Genomic DNA, 20,885 nt, shown 5'->3' on the forward strand with positions numbered 1-20,885 from the left:
GATCATTAGGCTGCACTCCAGGACAAAGCCCAAAACTGAAAACTTGGGCTCCCGTCGCCGGCTGGCTCGTCCCAACGTGAGGCCATCTGGGAAATGTAGTTCGTTGGCGAGAGGAAGTCACGTGGGGGAAGGGGGGGTGCTTGGCTACCCAGACTGTGTTGGAAGTGTCACGTGAGGTATTTCCGTCTTTTATTTTGGCTAAGGCGCAGGCGCAGCCGGTCGCTGCTGCGGGGATCCTGGCGATCCTTCCGGTCGGTTCAGCCAATCGGTGCACGGAGGAGCTAGGCGGACCGAGAGGAGCGGAGGGAGCTCCCAGGGCCTCCGCCGCCGCTACCTCCGCGGTAGGGGCGTGGAGGGCAGGGGCGGTCGAGCCCGCGGTTGCAAAAATGGCTCAGAGCAGAGACGGCGGAAACCCGTTCGCCGAGTCTGGCGAGCTTGACAACCCCTTTCAGGTGATTTGCGCTAGTCCCGTTTGGCCGGTCGGGTTGATTCTGATTATTTCGGGTCTAGCTAACTTGTGTTCCCACTCGTGACATTTGATTCGGGGGAGTGCCGCCACGTGGGGGTGATGGTGACTCCAGAGCGGTGAGCCCTTGTGGTTGGGGGAGGCGGACCCTGCCCCTCTAAGAGGCTGGTATTGGCAGTCTTGGGTGATAAACTTAAAGGTAGTTAGTATTGGGCCAGCCGTGCCTCCGACGGAGCCGTACTGGGAGACACGGGTAGTTTAGGAGAGGTCCCGAAGAGTTCCCTCGAAGGCACTGAGTGCCAGCTAAGCCCAGGTCTTTGCCCTCAGGACCCAGCTGTGATCCAGCACCGACCCAGCCCTCAGTATGCCACGCTTGACGTCTACAACCCTTTTGAGACCCGGGAGGTGAGCAATTGGAGAGCACAGGAGGGCAAGAAAGGGAAGAGTAATGATAAGCACTGTCGTGTAGGTGCAGGGAACATTCGTGCATGCAGAGGAAGGAAGAAGCACAGCTCCTGGGAAGACACCAGTCAGCCGTGGGATGTCTAATCTTGGGAACTCCAGGGCCAAGGAGTAATCTGGTTTGAGTTCTAAAAGTCAGTCCTGGGGAGACTTCCTTGAAGTAAATCAAGATTGGGAATGTCAGAGTTGAGAAAAACTGCAATTAGAAGACAAAGAATGAGGAAGATCATCCTGTTTGTCCTACTAGAATAGAAAATGGTGGGTTCAAAAAGTTAAGGGAGAGCTGGGCCCAGGGGAGCATGCCTGTAATCCCAGCAACTCTGGAGGCTGCGACAGGATTACAAATTCGAGGCTAGACTGGGCAATTTAAACCCTGGCTCAAAATAAAAAGGGTTAGGGTGTAGCTCAATGGTAGAGCGCCCCTGGGTTCAATTCCCAGTATTGCAAAAAATAAATTAAAAAATACCAGACAAAAAAGTCGTTCAGGGGGTGGATGTGTAAAAAAAAAAATGATTTCAGTCATTGTTAAGGAATTGGATGTGAGGGGTGACCAGGACTACTGCAGGTAATAAAAGAGTTCTTTAACATAAATTCAACACAAGAACTAGCTTCCTAACAACTGAGAGAAGGGTTGCTATCTTAGGTAATAAATTCTGCTTCTAAGGTTTTCAAGTTGATTCTAGGTTCCTGTGTTATGAGACACTGGGTGATCTATTAAATCTTTTCCTCAACAGCCATCACCAGCCTATGAGCCTCCTGCCCCTGCACCATTGCCTCCACCCTCAGCTCCCTCTGTACAGCCCTCAAGAAAGCTCAGCCCCACTGAACCCAAAAACTATGGTTCCTACAGCACTCAGGTAAAGAGGGCGAATGCAAGTGGGGGCCAGGGAGAAGCGCCTGTCCTGGGTTCCAGGACTCACACCTCCCTTGCTCATGCTGGGCAGGCCTCGGCTGCAGCAGCCACAGCTGAGCTGCTAAAGAAACAGGAGGAGCTCAATCGGAAGGCAGAGGAGTTGGACCGCAGAGAGCGAGAGCTGCAGCATGTTGCCCTGGGGGGCACAGCCAGTAAGTGGGTCCCTGGTAAAGTGAGGAAGAACTTCTGACAGTTTGGAAGGAGCAAAAAAAAAGACTAAGAGCATGAGCTCTATAGTCAAACTGCTGAGTGTGAGGTGTACAGTCATTAGCCATGACCTGTTAGCCAAATTACCGCCCCCCCCATATTGGGGCTTAAACCCAATGCCATGCGCTTGCTAGGTGAGCATTCCCATCACAGAGCTGCACCCCTAACCCCTTGGGTGGGTACTTAATCTTGAGTGTTTCAATTTATTTATTTGTAAATTGAGAGTAACATTTGTATCTCTTTGACAGAATTGTTGTGGGGGTTAAACAAAGTTGTTGGCAAAGTGCTTAGCACCATGCTCAGATGTTGCAAATAATAATAAACATTTGCTATTACTGTTGTTTTTTGTCACTCTCCCTTTGTTTCCTTGGACCCAGAATTGAGAGGACTTGGGAAGGGAAGAAAGGGGGACTGATTCCCTCATTGGTCTCTGCTTCATTACTGGGGTCTTCTTGCTCTCTTTGTGCTTTACAGCTCGACAGAACAATTGGCCCCCGCTACCCTCTTTTTGCCCAGTTCAGCCCTGCTTTTTCCAGGACATCTCCATGGAGATCCCCCAAGAATTTCAGAAGACAGTATCTACCATGTACTACCTCTGGATGTGTGAGTAGTAAGATGCCTTTTTGGAGGAAGTTATGGGTAGATTTTTTTTAAAGCCCTCGAGTCCACTCATGAACCAAAAGTTTCATTTTGCCTCAATATTTGAAAACAAAGTAATTTATCCAGGGATCTTCTTGGGTTACTTTTTAAAAAATTGTATTTAAAACTCAGGCCTACTCACCAGCTTGCTAGCAAGTGTATTTTCTCATCCCCATCATTTCTTTTTGTCCCCATGCATAAATAGGCACTCACTGATGTACCGTGCATGGAGTTGAACTCTGAATTCTCTTGCCTCAGCCTCTCTTGTTGGTGAGATTTTGTGTGTGCACTACTATGATTGACTGCATTCTGAATTCTTTTTTCCCCCCATTATAATCATACATAATAGTGGGATTTACCATGCCGTTTTTGTACTCACACACAACATAATCTGATCAGTATCATTTCACAATATGTTCTGAATTCTTTGCAAAGAATTTATTCATTGTGGTGCACATCTGTAATACTAGCTACTTGGGAGGCTGAGGCAAGAGGATAGCAAGTTCAAGGATAGCCTGGATAACTCAGTGAGACTTTGTCTCAAAATTAATTTAGTCATTTATTCTTTTTTGGAGGGATCAAACTCAGTACCTCATACTGAACCCTCATCTCCTCAAAATAAAATTTGAAAAAGGCCTGTGGACATAGCTCAGTGGTAATATGCCCCTGGGTTCAATCCCCAGTTCCACCACCAGGAAAAAAAAAAAAAAAAATTCTTTGCCAGGGGATCCCTTATGATTGAGGTTTGCTTATTCCATTCCTGTGAAGCCGATTCCACGAAAGCTGGAGCTGCCTTTCTTCCCTTACACTGTCAGACCTGGGGAGGGTTGTGGAGAGGGCGTGTAAGGAGCTTTCATTGCAGTTCAGGAGGACCTGTCCTTTACCCTGTCCCCCTGCTCCTTAGGCAGCACTCTGGCTCTTCTCCTGAACTTCCTCGCCTGCCTGGCCAGCTTCTGTGTAGAGACCAGCAATGGCTCCGGCTTTGGGCTTTCTCTGCTCTGGGTCCTCCTTTTCACTCCCTGCTCCTTCGTCTGCTGGTACCGCCCCATGTACAAGGCTTTCCGGTAAGTGGGTGACTGGGGACCTGGGATGGGCCCCCCATCAGCTTCTCCAGCCCTAATTTTTCTCCCAATCTCCCCATCTTCCCCACCCCCCGCCCTTTGCAGGAGTGACAGTTCATTCAATTTCTTCGTTTTCTTCTTCATTTTCTTCGCCCAGAATGTGCTCTTTGTCCTCCAGGCCATTGGCATCCCAGGTTGGGGGTTCAGGTCTGTAAGGCTGCCAGCCACTCTTATCCTCCCTTCTAATTCTCTAGACCAAGCCAGCACTGAATACTGGGACACAAGTTGTTAGGGAAAAAATTCCCCCTTGGGAGGTTCTAGTTTAATGAGAAAGACAGGACATAATTAACGTAGAACCCAGACAACTCTAGGCAGGCAGAGACTAAGGAGAAGAGGTCTGTGTATGGTCAATCTGAGAAGGCTCCCTAGAAGAAAAATATGTAACAGTGAAGAGGGGAGGGAGCATCCTCAACAGAGTAGGGTCTGTTTGGAGGGAGGATGCTCAGAAGAACTTGCAGAACTAGAGCTAATGGTTCACAAATTGGAATTAAAATGTGAAGAGTGCATGGAGTGGGGATTGTGGTTCACGGCATGCTGCCAGACTGGCAGGGGAGTGACTGCTGATGGGAGGGGTGGGACAAGTCAGGACTTACTGAGTGGAGAAGCTGGGAGGACTTAGACCCAGATGTGAGCAGCCCTTGTTACAGGCACATGCCTCCCCTACAGTGGCTGGATCACGGCTCTGGTGGTGGTGAAGATCAACACAGCTGTAGCTGTGCTTATGCTGCTGGTTGCCCTGCTCTTCACTGGCATCGCTGTGCTGGGAATTGTGATGCTAAAACGGGTGAGGGGCTGTGTGGAAGGTGGGGCCAGGAGGGTGAGATCATGGGTCTCTAGGGGCCTTATTGGAACCGGAGGAATGGGAGCAGGCCAGATTGAGGGGCGGGTTCTCCACTAATGGACTCCTTATGTATGTGGGGGAGTGTCTGTACAAGTTTGTGTGTGGGGAGTGAGGGTCAGAGTCCAGAGGGAAAAGAATGAACAGCAGGGGCTGGGGTTGTGGCTCAGTGTTAGAGCTCTTGCCTGGCATGTGTGAGGAACTGGGTTTGGTTCTCAGCACCGCATATAAATAAATAAAGGTCCATTAACAACTAAAAAAAATTCAAATAAAATGATTATTTAAAAAAAAAAAAAAACAGAACAGAACAGGCGGGTGAGAGGTGGTGGTGTCAGGTGGGGCAAGGCAGCAGTGACTGGACTGTGCTGAAATGTCTCTGCCCTCTTCTTGCAGATCCACTCCTTGTACCGTCGCACAGGTGCCAGTTTTCAGAAGGCCCAGCAAGAATTTGCTGCTGGTGTCTTCTCCAACCCTGCGGTGCGAACCGCCGCTGCCAATGCAGCCGCAGGGGCTGCCGAAAATGCCTTCCGGGCCCCGTGACTCCCGACTGGGATGCCCGGGCCCTGCCACTGGAGGGAGCTGACATAGCCCCATCCCTGAGGTTTCTGGGACTTGGGGAGACATCACTACTTGATGGCTTCTCCATAGTGCCCCCAATTCCACGGCCATGACTGCTGATCCTGACTTGGGGGTGCTGGGAGCCCACTGTGACCTATCACTGCTCGCCCTTTCCCCCATCAGGCCACACTGCTGCCCCCTCTCACACACCCCAACCCAGCTTCCCTCTGCTGTGCCAAGGCTGTCGCTTCGGTTATTTAAATAAAAAGAAAGTGGAACTGGAACTCACCTGTTTCCTGAAATTTTAATGGGAATTAAGTCTTATAAAGAGTGGAGGGTACTGGGGGGAAACCGAAGCCTTCGCGCTCGGGAACTTCAAGGCTTGCGTGTCCCCTGGGAGCTGTCGGCCGGCCGGGCAGGGCGGGGGCGTGGAGTCGCGCAAACCGCTCTCCACCAACCACGCGGGAAGAGGCCGCCGTCAGCCGCGGACGCCGCAGCCCGAAGCCGGGACACGGGGTGGGGCACCACGTTAGAGACTCAGCCTGGGGCTGGGCCCGCCTCGCCTCCGCCGGCCTCCCCACCCTCCTCGGGTCCCTGGTCCTGACTACAGTTCCCAGGGTGCACCGCGAGCCACGCCCCTCCACCGGCACCGGCCCCAGCCCCATCCCCCGCCCCTAGTGTCCGACCTGCTGCAGCCGAGCTGGGGGAGCGGAGCCTGGGGGGATGGGAGCGGGACCAGCGACCCGGGAGACAGCGGCACCGCGGCCTCTCCCCACCAGGCGGCCCCGGATCCTACTGGACATCCTGAGGGCGTGCCGACTGCGCCTCTAGAGTCACCCTGCGACCACCCCTCCCCTCTTTAGACTTCTACCCGCCTCGCCTTTACCCTTCCCACCCATTCCTGGGCTCCGGACCGCCGCCCTCTCCTCTCTCTGGAACCGGCCCTTCTCGGCGCCCCTCTTCCCTAGGGAGATGAGATGAGCCGGTGCCCCCGCGCCCTCATTGCCGCCCCGGGCACAGTGCCCATCCTGTGCCCGTGGTGGGGAGGGAGCACCCCGAAGTCCCTCCGTGACGCCCCTCCCGTGGGCGCCCCCGCAGCTGGCGTCCCTGGGCGATGTCCCGGGGGACCCAGCCAGGGGGCGGGCTCTAGAGCGAGGGGGGTGGAGAGGAGAAAGAACCCGGCCTTGGGTGCCTCTGAGATGCTCCCAAGCGCCAGGGGGGGCCGAGCGAGGTGCAAGCAACCGGGCGGCAGGCATGATGCCCTCGCCTAGTGACTCCAGCCGCTCGCTAACCAGCCGGCCCAGCACTCGGGGCCTCACCCACCTCCGCCTCCATCGACCCTGGCTGCAGGCCCTTCTCACGCTGGGGCTGGCCCAGGTTCTCCTGGGTATCCTGGTGGTAACCTTCAGCATGGTGGCCTCCTCCGTCACCACCACTGAGAGCATCAAGAGGTCCTGCCCGTCTTGGGCTGGGTTCTCGGTGAGTTGGGTGCACAGTGGTTGGGTGGGGGAGGCTCCTCGGGCCCCACCCCTCCTCACCAGCTGCAAGCCCACATCCTCGCCTCTCCTCCCTCTCCTGGTCCTTTCCCTCCTTGCAGGGCTGGGTGCATCCTGTGGCGAGGGGCTCACCCAGGTGCCTCCCCTGCCAGGCTGAGCCTGTGCCCACTCTGTCCCCAGCTGGCGTTCTCCGGGGTGGTTGGCATTGTGTCCTGGAAGCGGCCATTCACTCTAGTGGTAGGTGCCAGGGTCCAATGCCCACCGGGAGGCAGGTGCCCAGCACCAGAGGGGATGCCCACTTACGCCCTCAGGAAGGGAATTGGCTCTCCAGTTGGTGCCAGGCAGGGATGAAGTGTCTGTGAAGGAGTGGCTCCATCCATGGTAGAGGGGTACTCATGAAGGTTCTAGACCTGAGTTGGCACTCTTTTTTCCCCAGATCTCCTTCTTCTCCTTGCTTTCGGTGCTCTGTGTCATGCTGAGCATGGCTGGCTCTGTTCTCTCCTGTAAAAATGCTCAGCTGGCCCGGGACTTCCGAGACTGCTCCATGGTGAGATTTGAGGAGGCAGAGCTGGAGAGAACTGATTGGGGGAGGTGTGCAGGATACCTGAGTTTGTCCTGACTCAGGCTGCCTCACCCTCCCCACTCCTACTCAGGAAGGAAAGGTCTGTGTGTGCTGTCCCTCTGATCCCCTACCTCGGCCCTGTCCAGAGTCAGGGCAGGAACTGAAAGTTGCCCCTAACTCCACTTGTGAAGAAGCCCGAGGTGCCCTCAAGGTGAGCATGCACACCACCCTACTCCTCCAGCCCTCGCAGTTCCTTCTTCTACCGTGTTTCTGGGTGTCATTCTTGCCTCCCCCCCTGAGGTTCTCACAGGGCCAGAATAGTTGGGATGTCTAATTTTTCAGTGCCGGGGTTCAAACCCAGGGCCTTGAATATGCTAGGCAAACACTCTTCTCCTGAGCTACCTCCCCAGCCCTGAGAATTTGTGGGATTTACCACGCCCCAAGCCCTCACTCCCCTTCCCCTTTCTCTTCCCTTTCCAGAACCTGCTCTTCAGTGTTTGTGGGCTCACCATTTGTGCCGCCATAATCTGTACTCTCTCTGCTATTGTCTGCTGCATCCAAATCTTCTCTCTGGACCTCGTGCATACGGTGAATGGGGAGCTAGGGCCAGGGCCAGGCAGGCATGGTGGGATCAGGGGCTTGTGAGACCAGGCTAGATGGGACAGTGGCTACAGGTCTAGCTTCTGAGTATTAGGAGCTAGGGATCACTGGGCATGATGATGATTGGAGGTATATTTAGGATGCCAAAGGGAGGGTGAAGGGGACAGATGGGAATGAGTTAAGTACCTGATGCCTATCTGACCAGAAGAGGGGGCTTTAGAGTGCAAGCCTGGGTGGGGTGGAGTCAACAAGGTCCTAGATGGAAATGGGGAAAAATAAAAGACAATTCTGTAGCAGTGGAGAACAGGTGGTGATTCTGGAAATGAGGCCATAAAGAGGAGGAATTTTCGTCAGGCATTCCTGTGGTCCCAGCTAGCTGGGAGGCTGAGGCAGGACGATTGCAAGTTCAAGGCCAGCCTGTGCAACAGCAAGACCTTGTCTCAAAATAAAATAAAAAGGGTTGGAGATCTAGCTTAGCGGTAGAGCACTTGCCTGGTACATGCCAGGCTCTGGGTTCCATAACAATACCATGAAAAAAAAAAAAAAATTCTGGGTGGGCAGGGCCAGAGGTGGAGGTTCAGGGTGGGGGCAGGGTTAAGGAAGAGCTTCTCATGGGTAAGGGAGGAGCCTGAAGTGGAGTTTCTTGGAGGGGGCAGGATCATAAAAACAAGGTGGAGAGGAATTCTGGCCAAAGAGGTTATTCCCAAATACTAGGCTCACTGACCTACTTGGCTTGCTCCACAGCAGCTGGCCCCTGAGCGCTCTGTCTCAGGCCCCCTGGGGCCTCTGGCCTGTGCATCCTCGCCTCCAGCCCCTCTCCTACACACCATGCTGGACTTGGAGGAATTTGTACCACCTGTGCCCCCACCGCCCTACTATCCTCCAGAGTATACCTGCAGCTCAGAAACAGATGCACAGAGGTAAGGTCCTGCTGGGAAAATTGAGGAAGGGGTCTTGGGTTGGGCCTGGATTGGTGGGGGAGGGATCTTCATGGAGTAGGAGTTACTTTCCAGGCATTGATCCTCTTCCTTATCCTACCAGCATCACGTACAATGGCTCCATGGACAGTCCAGTACCTTTGTACCCTACTGATTGTCCCCCTTCATATGAGGCCGTCATGGGACTACGAGGAGACAGCCAGGTGAGAGCAGGATTTGGTGCAGTTTAGGAAGCCAAGAACAGAGCCTGGTAAGCTGAGCAAGTTGTAGGTGATGGTTAAGGATAATAATAGTTCTCAGGATCATTAAGCACTACCACATCTACTGTCATCTTTGATCTTCCCCAGAGCCTGGTGAGATGGGTAGGTTAGGAACTTGTATTTCTATAGTACAGATGTAGAAAGTGAGACCCACTTCAATTAAGTGACTTGTACAAAGTGACAAAGCTAGTCCAGAATCTACTTCTCCCATAGCTCTGTCCAGGCATGGAAGAGGCCATGCCAGCATGAGGGGCTGACCCTTGGCCCTTGTGTCTTCTACAGGCTACTCTGTTTGATCCTCAGCTTCATGATGGCTCCTGTATCTGTGAGCGTGTGGCCTCCATTGTAGACGGTGAGCAGAGTCAAGAGGGGTGGGTAGGGGTAGGGTGGCCAAGGACAGCATGGCTGGGTGGGAGCAAAAGGAGGGGACTCTGGCTGAGCTGATGACTTAGGGATAAATGAGGACTGTGGCTTCTCGGAACCCTGGACCTGTCTGTCTCCTCTGAGATAATGCTGGAGGCACAGTGGCCCTTGGAAGGCTGGGCTTGGGAGAAGAGGACTGTCTGCCTGGGCCCGGACACCTGGTGCTATCAGTGCCTCCTGCTGCCCACAGTGTCCATGGACAGTGGGTCTCTGGTGCTGTCAGCCATCGGTGACCTCCCGGGCGGCTCTAGCCCTTCAGAGGACTCGTGCCTGCTGGAGCTGCAGGGCTCCGTGCGCTCCGTCGACTACGTGCTCTTCCGCTCCATCCAGCGCAGCCGCGCGGGCTACTGCCTCAGCCTGGACTGCGGCCTGCGAGGCCCCTTCGAGGACAGCCCCCTGCCTCGGCGGCCCCCACGGGCTGCCCGCTCCTATTCCTGCTCTGCCCCGGAGGCCCCACCCGCCCTGGGTGCCCCAACGACAGCCCGCAGCTGCCACCGGCTGGAGGGCTGGCCACCCTGGGTGGGACCCTGCTTCCCCGAGCTGAGACGACGGGTCCCCCGGGGAGGCAGCCGCCCAGCAGCGGCCCCTCCCACGCGAGCCCCCACTCGCCGCTTCAGCGATAGCTCAGGTTCCCTCACCCCACCGGGGCACCGGCCTCCTCATCCGGCTCCCCCGCCACCGCTGCTGCTGCTGCCACGGTCCCACAGCGACCCGGGCATCACCACCTCCAGCGACACTGGTGAGCCTTCCCTTCCAACTCTGCCATTGAGGGGAGGATAGGCACTGGGATTCCAAGGTCAATTATGCCCATCAGGACTTGGGACCTTTTGAGGTCCCTGCGGAAAAAGAAAGGACGCTCTTGCAATACTCCCCCCACTCCCAGGCATGCTTTACCACTGAGCTACACCCCCGGCCCTTTTATCTAATTTTGAGACAGAGTCTCACTAAATTGCCTAAGCTGGCCTTGAATCTGTGACCCTCCTGCCTCAACCTCCCAAGTGGTGGGATCACAGTGGGTAGGCCAGCTGCAGTACGCTCTGGTACTCCCTCCCCAGGGACAAAGCTTCCACAGATTCTTGGCTAAAGTGGAGGCCCTTATTTTTTCCCTCTCAGTAGTGGGGATCCAGCCCAGGGCCTCACACTCACCAGCAAGCACACTACCACACAGCTACACCCCAGCATTTGACTTTTTTTTTTTTTTTTTCGTACTGGGGATTGATCCCAGGAGCATTTTGTTTCTGAGCTGCATTCCCAGCCCCTTTTATTTGGAAATCGGGTCTTGCTTAATCACCAAGGCTAGTCTGGGGCTTTTGATCCTCCTGCCTCAGCTTTCCCAGTAGCTGATATTACAGGGAACATTATGCCACCACACCCAGCTGGTGCTTGTTTTTGTTGTTGTTTTTAAATCTCCCTGAAGGGGGTGCACCATTCCTAGAGGGACTGCAATACCGGGTCGATGTGCAGAGTGGACAGAGCAAGCTCCTCTTCCATCTCCGACTCCCCAAATCCATTTACTATATCATCCTCAAGTAGAGGACATATCAGGTAGTAAGCTGACAGGAACCATACTACACTTGGTCTTAGCCAAAAAGCAGAGAATCAATGACTAGTTCCATGGTTCCCAAGTTTGGGCTGCTTACCTAATCTCTACAAACCTCAGTTTCTCACCTGTAAAACAGGTGTGATCACAGTATCTCAACCAGAAGTGCTATGGAGTGGCTGAGAAAGGAGACAGAGGAAGTGGCCTATGGCCACACCACACTGATCTGGGAAGCTCAGCAGGACTAGGCCTAGTTAGTACTCAGAAGGCAGATGATGCAGATGAACAGCACTAGTTCAGGAATGACTCTGCTATGAGGTGCTGCAGCCTCAAATGACAACACTGTCATCCGGTCTTTGTGCACCGTCCCATCTAGTTTCTGGCAGAAGTGGGCAGAGATGATGATCTCTTGATTGGAGATGGAGATAGGAGCCATTCAAGCTCTCTGGGCTCCAGTTCTCAAAGGAGTGGAGAAGTGGTGGGTGTATCCTCAGAGCGCTCTCATTTACTCCTTGTTCCTCCCCCAGCTGACTTCAGGGACCTTTATACCAAAGTGCTTGAGGAAGAAGCTGCCTCTGTTTCCTCTGCAGATACAGGTCAGGCGTGCGGTTGGCAACTGGGAGGTGAGGATGAGGGGCTGACTGTCTGGCCCTCTCTGTTCCCTGCATAGCCCAGTCTCTTCTCCTCTCTGCAGGGCTCTGCTCTGAAGCCTGCCTCTTCCGCCTCGCCCGCTGCCCTTCCCCCAAGTTGCTGCGTGCCCGCTCAGCTGAGAAACGGCGCCCTGTGCCCACCTTCCAGAAGGTCCCCCTCCCCTCAGGCCCTGCACCTGCTCACTCTCTGGGAGACCTAAAAGGAAGCTGGCCAGGCCGGGGCCTGGTCACTCGTTTCCTCCAGATGTCCAGGAAATCCCCAGACCCCACGGGCACTGGAGCTCATGGACATAAGCAGGTACATGAGGGGAGCCAGGAAAGAGCCCTGAAAAGCCTGAAGCACCAGGTTGAGCCATACTGATGCCCTGCCCTGTGTCCCTCTCCAGGTGCCCCGGAGCCCATGGGGCCGGCCAGGCCGAGAAAGCCTCCACCTCCGCAGCTGTGGTGACCTGAGCTCTGGCTCCTCTCTGCGGCGCCTCCTGTCTGGCCGGAGGCTGGAGCGTGGGACGCGCCCCCACAGCCTCAGCCTCAACGGGGGCAGCAGGGAGACTGGGCTCTGACCTGGGTTTCCTGTTACACTGAACAGATCCAGATGAATACTGGGGCCACAGGTACCAGCTGGTCAGGACCAGCAGCCCCCAGCACCCTCTTGCATTGGCTGGCGCACACACACACACAATAAAAAACCAAAAACCCACTATATATCCCCAGAAGTGTCTCTTTCCCTCTGCCTTTGGGGCTCTGCTGCTTGCCTCTGCCCCTTTGGGCTGGGAGAGCTTCTGTCCTGTGCTGCATGGGTATTCAGGCTGTCAGGGGGATGCCCCTGCTTACAGCATCGGAGGAGGAAAATTAATACACTCCCTCCAGCTCAAGAGTGACTGATTCTCAGGGGCACTCTGTCAGGGAAAAAATGTGTCCTGGGTGTTTAGGTGGAGGGGAATCTGTGCCTGTGTGATGGGGTGATGAGGTGGGCAACGAAGAGCCAGAAATCTAGGTGACCTCTCAGCTCTGCCACCTCTAGCTGCATGACCTTGGGCAAGTTACTTAACCTCAATTGCCTGATCCATAAGACATTGTGAAGATGAATGTTTGTAAAGCTCTTAACACACAAAGTAAGCCTTCAATAAATTTCAATTTCCCTCTTCTCTCTTGGACCTTTTTTCTTTTTTTTTAAGATAGGATAGGATCTTGTAAGTTGCTGAGGCTGGCAACCAACTGGTAACTCTCCTGCCCACTCTCTGGAGTAGCAGGCATTCTAGCCACTTGCGGTGCCCCTGTGCCCATCTTTTCCTAGACTTCTCTAATCATCAGTGAAACTTAGCCTTGAATTTTCTTAAATATGAGATATTAGGACATTTCCAGAAACCACATTGTATCTCTGCTCATTTTGATAGCAAAAGGGGTTTTTTTTTTTTTTTTTTCCTTTTTATGTACTAGGGATTGAAACCAGGGAGCTTAACCACTGAGCTACGAGCCCAGCCCTTTTAATTTTTTAAAAGTTTGAGGCAGGCCAGGTGTGTTGGACCATGCCTGTAATCCCAGTGGCTGGAGACAAGAGAATCGTGAGTTCAAAGGGAGTCTCAGCAACAGTGAGGCGCTTAGCAACTCAGTGAGACCCTGTCTCTAAATAAAATACAAAATAGAGCTGGGGATGTGGCTCAGAAATTGAGGGCCCTGAGACAGGGGCTTGCTAAGTTGCTGAGGCTGACCTCAGACTTGGAATCTTCCTGCCTCAGGCTCCCGAGTTGATGGGATTACAGGCTTGTGCTTCATGCCCAGCACCAAAAGTGTTTCTGTTTTACTTGTTCCCATTCAAACATCCATTCTCCCTATCTACTTCCAGAAGGCTGCTTTCCCTACCTCTCTCCAGCTACTGTTCCCTGCTTACCCCACACCGTACGGGGCATGGACTAGGAGGGCTTTATCACTGAGCTCCAGCCCCAGCCCCGGCCTTTTTTATTTTTTATGTCTTTTTTGTTACTGGGGATTGAACTCACAGATACTTTGCCATCCCTAGTTCTTTCTATTTATTAATTTATTTTGAGATGATCTTGCTAAATTGCTGAGGCTGTTCTTGAACTTGGGGATCCTCCTGCTTCAGCTTCTTGAGCAGCTGGGATTACAGGTAGGTGCCACTGGACCAATCTTAGCCACTGCTCTTGACAAAGTTTTCATCAATCATTTCTCTGCCTCTTTAAGCAGCAATTAACCCAAATAATCAGCATTTTTTCTTCTAGAAATTTTCCCTTTTTTGACTTTGAAAACATCACATTCTCCTATTTTTCCTCCTACTTTACCAGCTTTTATACCTCTGCTGGACTGATTCTACCTCCCTCTTTCTGTAAATTCCCCTATTAAGGTCCATGTCATGTTAAAGTGTAACTCTAGCTTTGACCTCTCTGTGAGCTCCTACCTCCAACATGACATCTCTGGCTTGAGCACAACAGAATTTGGGGTACCCACCCCACCACTTGCTCTTCTACTATTTCCATCTCAATAAACTGCACCACTATTGCCCAAATGCACATTCCTAAGGAATCATCCTGACTTCCCTCACTCAACACACCAATCCTATCCCAAATTCTTCAAAGTCTCACTATCTCTCCAGCTACCTAGTTCAGGCCACAACCACTTCTGAATCAATCTATTTCCACTCTTTATCAAAGTGACAATAAATCACGTCACATCAAAGCTCTTCCTATATCTACTGGCTTCCCATTGTATTTATAGTAATCTCCAAATTCTTTACTGAGACTGTGGTCAAGCACAACTGGTCCCACTCTCTGCTTCAGTCAAAATGCCTCCAAGGACCAGGAACCTTTTCTTTCCCCAGCATGAAATGCTCAACGCTGTGTCTGCAGCCTCACCTAATTCAAGTCCTATCTCCACTCACCTTCTCAGTGAGCACACCATCCCAATCTAGTTGGTAATCATTTTGCTATTGCTTTTTTGTGCTGGGGATTGAACCCAGGGCCTCAACCATGGGAGTCAAAACTCCACCAGAGTTATACCCTCAGCCCTGCCATCTTGTTTTGAGCATAAGATTTATCATTTAAATTATCTTGTAAAAATACTAATCTCTATGTTATGGAATGAAGTGTTGCTGGATTCTAGAAATGAAAATAAAGCCAATATGTCTTTAAAATGAAATAAAACTATCTTTTTTGTTAATATGTTTGTGTCCTCCCATAGAATATTAACTCCCAGCCAAGCTTGGTGATCTGCACCTGTAAGGATAACAACTAGGGAGGCAGAGGCAGGAGTACCACAGATTCAATGATAGCCTCAGCAAGTTGGCGAGATGGTGTCTCAAAATTAGAAGTATAGGACTGGGGACATAGCTCAGCTGGTAGAGTGCTTGCCCCGCATGCACAAGGCCCTGGGTTCAATCCCCAGCACCACAAAACAATAAAAATAAATAAAGAGAGAAAGAAAGTAAAAAGGACTGGGGATGTAGCTCAGCTGTAGAGCAACCCTGAGTTCCATCACCAGTACCATAAATAAATAAATAAATAAATAAATAAGAATATAAATGCTCAAGAGCAGAGCTTGCTCATTGCATGGAGTCCAACACATAGTAGGTCTGCAACAAACACTCCTTAAATTACTAAAGTGGCGCAATCGGAGGCCCTGTAGACAGCTTCAGCACACTGATGGTGGGGGCCACACTGTGCCCTCTAGGAAGGGGAAGGAGGATGGAGCGACACTACCCAGAGATGGCGTCAGACTGCAAGGCTTCTTGAATAATTCACCGTCATAACAATACAGCCTCCGTAAGGGTTGAAGCACGGCCAGCACAAAATGAGGCAGGAGGAGGTGGACACTGGGGTTCTCGCAGCTTCAGGGTACTGAATGTTCTCCACCCTCGGGCTCCCTAAGGAGTAAACTCAGGAAACCTTGCTCAGCTCGGACGAAGGGGATTCGGTGCGAATTCAACCCGCCCCACCCTTGACCCGCCGGTCGGCTGGTGGACGTCGCGCGCCTGCGTGGAGCTCCCTTCCGCGCACTCATTCCTACGATGTAAATCATGAATACCCTTGCGCTGTATCTGGACCACGGTTGATCAGTGCAAACTGTCCATCCCAAGGACAAACCAATGAAAAGTGGGGACGGGCTCTGGGTCCGCCTCCGGGGGAACGCCCATCCCCTTTCGGAACAGGCCCCGCCCCGCCCGCCGGGTAGTCTCGCGACTGCGCGTCCCGTTGGCGTCTGCAGGCTGCAGTGGGCTTTCCCTCGGCCTCCGGTTGGGGCTGCTGTTTCGCCTTGCGAACAACAGATGTTGCATCCTTAGAGTTTTAACTGCCCTTCTTGCGTTTGAACCTAACCTTTTCATCATGATTGTTATTATTTTTTGGGGACCTTTATTTTATTCATTTACTTTTACGTGGTGCAGAGGATCTAACCCACGGCCTCACACGTGCTAGGCGAGCGCTCTTCCACTGAGCCCCAGCCTCAGCCCATCACTGTTATTATTAATTGTAGAGATAGTTGTTTTTTATAAATAAAGAAGAGATGAGGGGGGCTGGGGCAGTGGTAGAGAGCTTGCCTAGCAAGTGTGAGGCCCTGGGTACGATCCTCAGCACCACATAAAAATAAATAAATAAAACAAAATAGAGGTATTGTGTCCATCTACAACTGAGAGAGAGAGAGAGAGATCCTTCCTTAAAAAGGGAGATAATATTTCTTCTTTTTATTTTTATTTTTTAAAATATTTATTTTTCAGTTTTCGATGGACACAACATCTTTATTTTATTTTTATGTGGTGCTGAGGATCCAACCCAGCGCCCCGCACATGCCAGGCTAGCGCGTTACCGCTGGAGCCACATCCCCAGCCCTATTTCTTCTTTTTAAAGACGCTAAAACAAAGCCTTCTCGCGCTTTTTGAGGGGTAGAGTCGGAAGAAGGCTATATGTTTTGCATTCTTCAATCATTCGACAAACGTTCGCTGAGTGTAGGACCCAGGAACTGTGCTAAGCATTGGAGAGCAGGAAACCAGCACAGATTGATCCCTACCTCACCGGGCTCATACACCGATAGACCAGTGGACAGACGAATGAGTATGTCGTTCTTTTATGAGCTGGCGCTTTGCCTGATATTAAATTGTTTGTACAGTTGATTACAACTGTGGTAAGACAAAGGAGATGTGAAGGCTCTGAGCAGGTGTTACAGGAGAGATGGGAAGGTGAGGCAGAATTTCTTGGAGGAAGTAACATCGGAGATGCATTAAGGAGGCTAAGTGGAGTGGAAGCCAGTGCATGATGAAGGAAGAGCCTTTGCTATGATTCAGAGAGGAAAGGATGGAGAGCCAGGGACAAGTGGGTGGCAAGTTGTTATTGGATGCTGGTCTTCCTCTGCACTTGCTCCCTCCAGTCCAGTTTCTATACAGCAGCCAAAGTAATCTTTTAAAAATATAAATCTGATCTTGTCAGTTCCCTGCACCAAACTCTTCAGTGAATTTCCATCTTAGAACAGAATTGAACCAACCAGGTGGTGCACACCTGTAATCCCAAGGACTCCAGAGGCAGAGGCGGAGGCCAGCCTGGGCAACTTAGCAAGGCCCTCAGCACCTCTAAATAAAAAAGTAAAATGAACTGGGGATGCAGCTCAGTGGTAAGCACTCCTGGGTTCAATCCCCAATACCAAAAACAAAAACAAAACAAACAAACAAAAAACAGAATCGAAACTCTGCTGTGGCCACCAAGTCCCTTCAGAATCTGACTCTTCTGCTTCTACAATCTCAACTTTTTACCACTACCCCTCCCACTTCCACAACTCCAACCTCTTCTTCCTGTCAGTACCCAAATTGTGTGTGTGTGTGTGTGTGTGTGTGTGTGTTACTGCTGCCACTAAAATATAAGCCCATAAGGCCTGGAAGGTTGTCATTTTATTCATTGCCATATCCTCAGAATCTAGAACCATGCTTGGCACATAAGTAGATTCCCAGTTAATATTTGTTAAGCGTTTGAATTGGAGTGTGCATAGCAAGGGTGCCTAACTCAGGCAGAGGAGTGAGGAAATGGGACTGATAATGCTAGTGAGGCTGAGGACTTAATGATGAATAGTCATTCACCTTTTTTCCAAAAGGGAGGAAGGGCCAGATGTGGTGAGACAAGGCTGTTCTCCCACTGTTAGGAGCCACAGCAAAAATATTGATACAGGCACCTTTGGATTTTATTGACTGCCAGCCAGCAATTCACATTCATATGGTAATTGGACTCATGCTGTCCAGCTGGGCCCATTTTCAGGACTCAGGTTACTCATGTCACTCTTGTAATGGGAGAGTTCCCATTGGTTGGGAAAGGATGGTAGGAGGGTGTTCCGGGGGAAGGGGAATCCCCCCCCCCCCCCCCCCCCCCCCGCTCAGGTAGAACACACACGTGGCGGACCCACCTGTTAGGGGACGCACACGGCCTCTCTCTAAATAAAACTTTGTCTCAGTTTGACTGGCTTGTGTTTTTGTGCCCAACCGGGTTGCAAGATTGCAAGCCCGTGTGCACTGACAGCTCAGCAGGGGATCGCTCAGCAGGGGTGCCGCAGGCAGTGCTCGGCAGCAGGAGCGGGACTCAACCGGCCCGGGGCCGGGCAGTTTGCGGCATCCCACCACCTCAAAAGCCTGAGGTAGGAGGATTGCAAGTTCAAGACCAATCTCAGCCATTTAGCGAGGCCCTAAAAACTTAGTAGGACCCTGTCCCACAATTTAAAGAAGAAGAAGGAGGAGGAGGAGGAGGAAAAAAGGGCTGGGAATGTGGCTCAATAGTTATATATCCCTGGGTTCAATCCCTAATACCAGAAAGAAAAAAAAAAAAAAGGAGGAAGAATAAAATGTTCAGGTCAGAGGCAACAGCAGACAAGATAGAATGTGGCCTCTTGATGGCAGACAAGGGGACTGGAGCATACGGTGTAAGTGAAGAAGTGAGAAACAAGGGGGGGCAAAGACGCCAGCCCCCAGAAGACCTTTTTTTTTTTTTTAATACAGGGGATGAACCCAATACCAACTTGACCATTGAGGATTGAACCCAGGGGCTCTTAACCACTGAACCACATCCCCAAGCCTTTTTTATATTTTATTTAGAGACAGGGTCTCACTGAGTTGCTTAGGATCTTGCTAAATTGCTGAGGCTGGCTGTGAACTCAAGATCCTCCTGCCCCAGACTTCCAAGCCACTGGGATTACAGGAGGGCGCCATCACGCCTGGCCTCCCATAACCCTCTTACAGGGTTTGAGGGAGTGTGGAGCAAGAGGTTTTAGAAGGGAAAATTGTAGCCTCGGGATTTGGGTATTAGTTCCTTCCTTCCTTCTTCTTCCTTCCTCCGTCTCTTTCCTCCGTCTCGGCCTTTGTGCCCTCCTCTCCTTCCCTACTTCCTTTATTCCTCTTTCTTCCCTCTTTCCTTCTTTCCTCTCTGTTCTCTTGTTTTGTCTCTTTTTTCCTCACCCTCTACCCCTGAGCTCCATCCTCAGCCCATCCATTTCTTCTGGAGAATAGTTTGGAGGGGAAAAGTAGAAATCAAAGGCAAGAAAGAGGCTTCAGAATTCTTAAAAAAAAAAAAAAAATGCTGGGATGAGGATAAAGGGAGGAGGGGAAAGTCAAGAATGAGCTCCACTCTCTGAAGGAAGGGCTTCGGTGGAGGGAGAGAACACAGAGAGAGAGAGAGTGGGTTTGCCTGGTGGAGATGCTCTTATGATGAGGGGTCTAAGAGAAGCCCAAAAGAGAAGTCTAGCAGGCCAACTCAATACAGAGTCGACCCCCTGGGATCCATCCGAGGTAGAGATTTTGGAACCCAAATCAACTATAAGCTGTGTGGTTCTCTCTCTGGAGAGAGCTTAAAGTGTGAGAAGAGAGGACCCAGGACCAAACCCCATGTAACATGCACAGACAGAAGGAGGAGAAGCTTGCAAAGGAGAAGTGGGAGGAATCCAAACCCACAGAGTAGGGCGTCCTGGAAACCAGAGAGGGCTTCAAGAAGGGAGAAGTCAAGGGTCAACCGGGTTAAAAGTTTAGGTCAAAAAGGGCAGAAGAGATCCTTGGTGACCTTGGCAAGATCCATTCTGGCGTGCAAAGGGTCCAGATGGTCTGCTCGTAGAGTGTAGGAAGTGTGAGAGAGGACACACCCAGTGTAGCCACATGCCCGATCACTTGGCTATACACAATATTACACGCATCGTTTCCTGCAACCCTCATGAAAACCCTTGAGGACTAGGAAACCACGTCTAATAAGGAACAAGCAAAGATTTAAATCCTACATATAGTCATTCCAGTGTCCAAACTAAAACACCCTTCCACATTGCTTCTTCTTAAGGGGACAAGTGAGAAATGATGTTGGCCAGAGGGAACAAGATTGGAGGTAGAGATCTTGGATAGATGACTCCTTTGTACCAGGACTAGACTGGTTAAAGTGGGACCAGAACTCCATTATCAGGTCAGTCAAATTATTAAATTGTTGTTGTTGTTTGGGTTTGGTAAAGGGAACTTTACCACTTTACCACTGAGCTGCAGCCATCAGCCATAACTTTCTTTTCTTTTTTTTTTTTCTGAGACAGGGTCTTGCTAAGTTGCTGAGACTGGCCTTGAAAACGTGATCCTCCTACTTCAGCCTCCTGAATTGCTGGGATTACAGGCTTGTGCCCACCATCTTGTTGTTGCTTTATTTTTTGGCACTGGAGATTGAACCCAGAGTGCTATATTCCCAGTGCTTTTTTATATTTTATTTTGAAACAGGGTCTCACTAAGATGCCAAGGCTGGCCTCAAACCTTTGTTCTTCCTGCCTCAGCTTCCTGAGTGGCTGGGATTACAGGCATGTGCCATGGACTGGCCAAATTATTTTTGTACTAATGCTTTTCACTTATATTTATTTCTCAGTTGTCCTCCCTTAGTCTTTAATTAATTTTTTTTCTGTGTTTTAAACCCAGGACATTACCACATAAACCCAGGACAATACTCTAGTTGTCTTTTGTTTTGTTTTTTGGGGGTGCTGGGGACTGAACTTCATGCATGCTAGGCACATGTTTACCACACTAAGTTACACTCTCAAACCCCTCGCTGTCTTTTTAAAGCGCTGTACAAAGGAAAAAGAAGAAGATGGCCACCTGGTAAGCCCCTACAGTGAGGCCCTAGGTGTTTGAGGTGAGGTGCCTCTGGCAGTGGTTCTCAGTCGCCCCCTAGGGGACATTTTGGAAATATATGTGTGCTTTCTTAGCTGAGGCTCTTGAGAAT

The 20,885-nt window shown here is 51.3% G+C and overlaps 2 protein-coding genes and 1 non-coding gene across 6 annotated transcripts; 2 read left to right on the forward strand and 1 right to left on the reverse strand.

Annotated features, from left to right (window-relative positions):
- Positions 1–252: 252 nt before the first annotated feature.
- On the forward strand, positions 253–5,488 carry Scamp3 (secretory carrier membrane protein 3). Its single transcript, XM_026404930.2, has 9 exons — positions 253–452; positions 794–871; positions 1,663–1,785; positions 1,873–1,993; positions 2,523–2,651; positions 3,592–3,751; positions 3,854–3,955; positions 4,475–4,592; positions 5,040–5,488. Exons 1-9 carry the CDS (start codon positions 387–389, stop codon positions 5,184–5,186), a joined length of 1,044 nt encoding a protein of 347 aa, XP_026260715.1. The 5' UTR covers positions 253–386; the 3' UTR covers positions 5,187–5,488.
- A 387-nt stretch (positions 5,489–5,875) lies between these two features.
- Entrep3 (endosomal transmembrane epsin interactor 3) lies at positions 5,876–12,818 on the forward strand. 4 transcript variants are annotated; one of them, XM_077790964.1, is made up of 12 exons: positions 5,876–6,683; positions 6,881–6,937; positions 7,137–7,247; positions 7,354–7,473; positions 7,743–7,850; positions 8,607–8,782; positions 8,904–9,003; positions 9,343–9,412; positions 9,674–10,222; positions 11,551–11,619; positions 11,718–11,971; positions 12,060–12,818. In XM_077790964.1, exons 1-12 carry the CDS (start codon positions 6,459–6,461, stop codon positions 12,231–12,233), a joined length of 2,013 nt encoding a protein of 670 aa, XP_077647090.1. In that variant the 5' UTR covers positions 5,876–6,458; the 3' UTR covers positions 12,234–12,818. The 4 variants fall into 4 exon arrangements, with proteins under 4 accessions (XP_077647090.1, XP_077647091.1, XP_077647092.1 ...); XM_077790965.1 differs by having other exon boundaries at positions 8,610–8,782; XM_077790966.1 differs by lacking the exon at positions 6,881–6,937.
- Positions 10,899–11,087, reverse strand: LOC113194117 (U2 spliceosomal RNA). Its single transcript, XR_003302229.1, has one exon. It is a non-coding gene; the product is annotated as a U2 spliceosomal RNA (small nuclear RNA).
- Positions 12,819–20,885: the final 8,067 nt, after the last annotated feature.

The sequence above is a fragment of the Urocitellus parryii genome, chromosome 11, assembly GCF_045843805.1.
Source record: "Urocitellus parryii isolate mUroPar1 chromosome 11, mUroPar1.hap1, whole genome shotgun sequence".
Lineage (NCBI taxonomy): Eukaryota > Metazoa > Chordata > Mammalia > Rodentia > Sciuridae > Urocitellus > Urocitellus parryii.

Excerpts from the sequence above, each read along its gene's own strand:
- Entrep3 (XM_077790964.1), top strand. The coding sequence starts at position 6,459 with ATGATGCCCTCGCCTAGTGACTCCAGCCGCTCGCTAACCAGCCGGCCC. Across the intron at positions 9,004-9,342 it reads GACTACGAGGAGACAGCCAG|GCTACTCTGTTTGATCCTCA; the intron begins GTGAGAGCAGGA and ends TGTCTTCTACAG. Across the intron at positions 10,223-11,550 it reads CACCACCTCCAGCGACACTG|CTGACTTCAGGGACCTTTAT; the intron begins GTGAGCCTTCCC and ends TTCCTCCCCCAG.
- Scamp3 (XM_026404930.2), top strand. The coding sequence starts at position 387 with ATGGCTCAGAGCAGAGACGGCGGAAACCCGTTCGCCGAGTCTGGCGAG. Across the intron at positions 453-793 it reads AGCTTGACAACCCCTTTCAG|GACCCAGCTGTGATCCAGCA; the intron begins GTGATTTGCGCT and ends CTTTGCCCTCAG. Across the intron at positions 3,752-3,853 it reads CCCATGTACAAGGCTTTCCG|GAGTGACAGTTCATTCAATT; the intron begins GTAAGTGGGTGA and ends CGCCCTTTGCAG.